The 2,606-nt window shown below is 32.1% G+C and overlaps 1 protein-coding gene across 1 annotated transcript in view; it reads left to right on the forward strand.

The window, feature by feature from the left end:
- PLAA (phospholipase A2 activating protein) overlaps window positions 1–2,606 on the forward strand; it is a 48,275-nt gene that overhangs the window by 25,823 nt on the left and 19,846 nt on the right. The window contains exons 3-5 of the mRNA XM_019652666.1: window positions 184–284; window positions 373–493; window positions 2,374–2,541. Coding sequence (XP_019508211.1) covers window positions 184–284; window positions 373–493; window positions 2,374–2,541 — 390 coding nt within the window. The remainder of the gene's footprint in view (window positions 1–183; window positions 285–372; window positions 494–2,373; window positions 2,542–2,606) is intronic.

Consider the following 2,606-nt stretch of genomic DNA (forward strand, 5'->3'; position numbering starts at 1 on the left):
CAGTCTGACACCAGTCTGTGCTCGCGATCACTGCACCTTTGTGCATCTCCATTGAGTTAAGCCTCAATTGGCTAAGATACTGTCACTTCACAGTGTTTTTAAAATTGCAAAGCTTTGATAACTAACAAAGTTGAGCATTTTTTTTGTATGTAAATGTGTTAACCAATACCTTTTTTTCCTTAGTTTGTAGTCTTTCATCTGGAAAATTTGGGACGTTACTGAGTGGCTCATGGGACACTACTGCTAAAGTCTGGCTGAATGACAAATGCATGATGACCTTACAGGTACAAGTAGTTCTGTGTGAATCGTTTAGATAGTAATTAAATATGTTGATTCTGTGACAACATAAATTAATACCCATTTTACTCACAGGGTCATACAGCTGCAGTCTGGGCAGTAAAGATCTTACCTGAACAGGGCTTAATGTTAACTGGATCCGCAGACAAGACTATTAAACTGTGGAAAGCTGGAAGATGTGAGCGGACTTTTTCAGGTAAGAACAGAGTAGGCAACTTTTATAATCTCATCACTTCATATTTACTCAGATGGTCTTTCTCTCAAAGGTTTAGAAGCTTGAAAATGGTATCTGAAAAATGCCACCATATATCTTTTTAAAGGATATATAATGAGACCTCTCATTAAACAACCAGATGTGGGCTAATACGCAGCTAACTGATAGGCTATAATATGTGTATGTGCTTCTATGAATTATATACATATATGTAATTTTTGGTACGCAGTTATGTTTTTGCTTGTCATTTGAACAAGTTCAGTCTGAAACTTCCAAGCATAAGCCTTATTGATGGTGGATCAGTGGTGGTATCTTTATATATGGAGGAAAACATGAGTGCTTTTATTAATATTGAAGCACACTGCTTAATAATAAATTTCAGGCTCTGATCATGTGGTGGTTTAGGTGGGTAGTCCTTTTAAACCTCAGCTATTAACTCCCACACTGAGGCATCTACTATGTAATATTAGTATTGGCGATGTATTTGTGGGGTACTTACATTTTTGTTGTGAATTTTTTTGTTTCTCTTACTTTAAAAAGTTGATCACCACCCTGGCTAATATGCAGCAAGTCCCTTTGTGCAAATGAAATTATCTGTAGATGGAAAATGAACAATGAGTTACAATAAACGTCTCTGTGTTTGCGTCTATGCATACATACATACAGAGGGTACTAAAAAAATGTGCATAGATTTTAAGAAAGGAAAAAACTATTAAGAGTGTAATACTCAATATATACCGATAACAAAGGATGAATATAAGTCATGTGTATTCATTTTTTTGACACCCCTGGTATATGTATCAAGTTATTACTAATCTGTGATAGCTAATCTAAATTAGCAAATATTGAGCATTGGAAAGGTTTTGACTTCTGATGTGTATATTAGATCACAAGTTCCAGAGAATGTTTTGTCCTTAAAAAAAAAATCGTAGTGATATCTTCTATAAGGCTTTGATTAATATTGGAAGAAATTGAATTTTATCAAGCGCTTTAAAAACACTTAATATACTTTGGTAAGTGGAATATATATGTTCCATATGTACCTGCAGTTATATAATGGAGAACACTATGCAAGAAGTTTATTGCATAAATTCTTGCCATTTAAAAAATCAATAATCATTAATTTTCATTTTATCATTTTAGTGCTTGCATTTATATAAAGTGTGAAATGTTTCCATTGATAAGTCAGCAATGTTTTGGCTTTATATTTGTATTTTGGTTGACTCAAAAGAGGTCGGATTATGAGCAGGAAACTTGAATTCTTGTTTTAGCTTTGCTGCTAATTGTGTGGTTTTAGAGAAATTAATCTCTCTCAACGTATTCCTGCATATTTTAATGAAGTTTACTATATTTTGATGGTTTTATATCAAATTCAAATAATTGGAATCTTTTGTAATCTTAGTTTTTCTTAATTTTCTCTGATGCTTTATAAATATTAATTGCAATATTGTGTGGTGAGAAACTTAAGGGATATTTATTCCTTGTTATATATTTCTATTACATTTGAATATTGTGTATGTTATGAATTGCTCTTGTTACTGGGAAACAAAAGCTGAAATGAATTGTCAGGTAAAGAAGGAGAATTGTGGGGATCAAAATCCTGTTCTGGAAGGTTTTAAGAAATAATTTGGAGAAGATACGATAAATATAAAATAATTTTCCAAGACTGGTAATAAAAAAGATGTTGCCAAACCTAAACTAAAAATTTTGGTTACAAGGCTTTTCTACAGAAAAATGAATTTCTCAAACATGAAAATCAGTTTTTAACATTCACTGATGTGCTTTATAATGTTAATGAAATACATAGAACCGTCTACCAAATATCCATTTTATTGATTTACATTATTCTTTTTTTAATACAGGGCATGAAGACTGTGTAAGAGGTTTGGCAATTTTGAGTGAAACAGAATTTCTTTCCTGTGCAAATGATGCCAGTATTAGAAGGTGGCAAATCACTGGCGAGTGTCTTGAAGTATATTATGGACACACAAATTATATTTATAGCATATCTGTCTTTCCAAATTGTAAAGGTAAGATTATCTTAAACCATGTATTTAAAATTTTGTATTGGCCATTGTTCCATCATATTCTTGAG

This window comes from Hipposideros armiger, unplaced genomic scaffold (genome assembly GCF_001890085.2).
Source record: "Hipposideros armiger isolate ML-2016 unplaced genomic scaffold, ASM189008v1 scaffold_184, whole genome shotgun sequence".
Classification (NCBI taxonomy): Eukaryota; Metazoa; Chordata; class Mammalia; order Chiroptera; family Hipposideridae; genus Hipposideros; species Hipposideros armiger.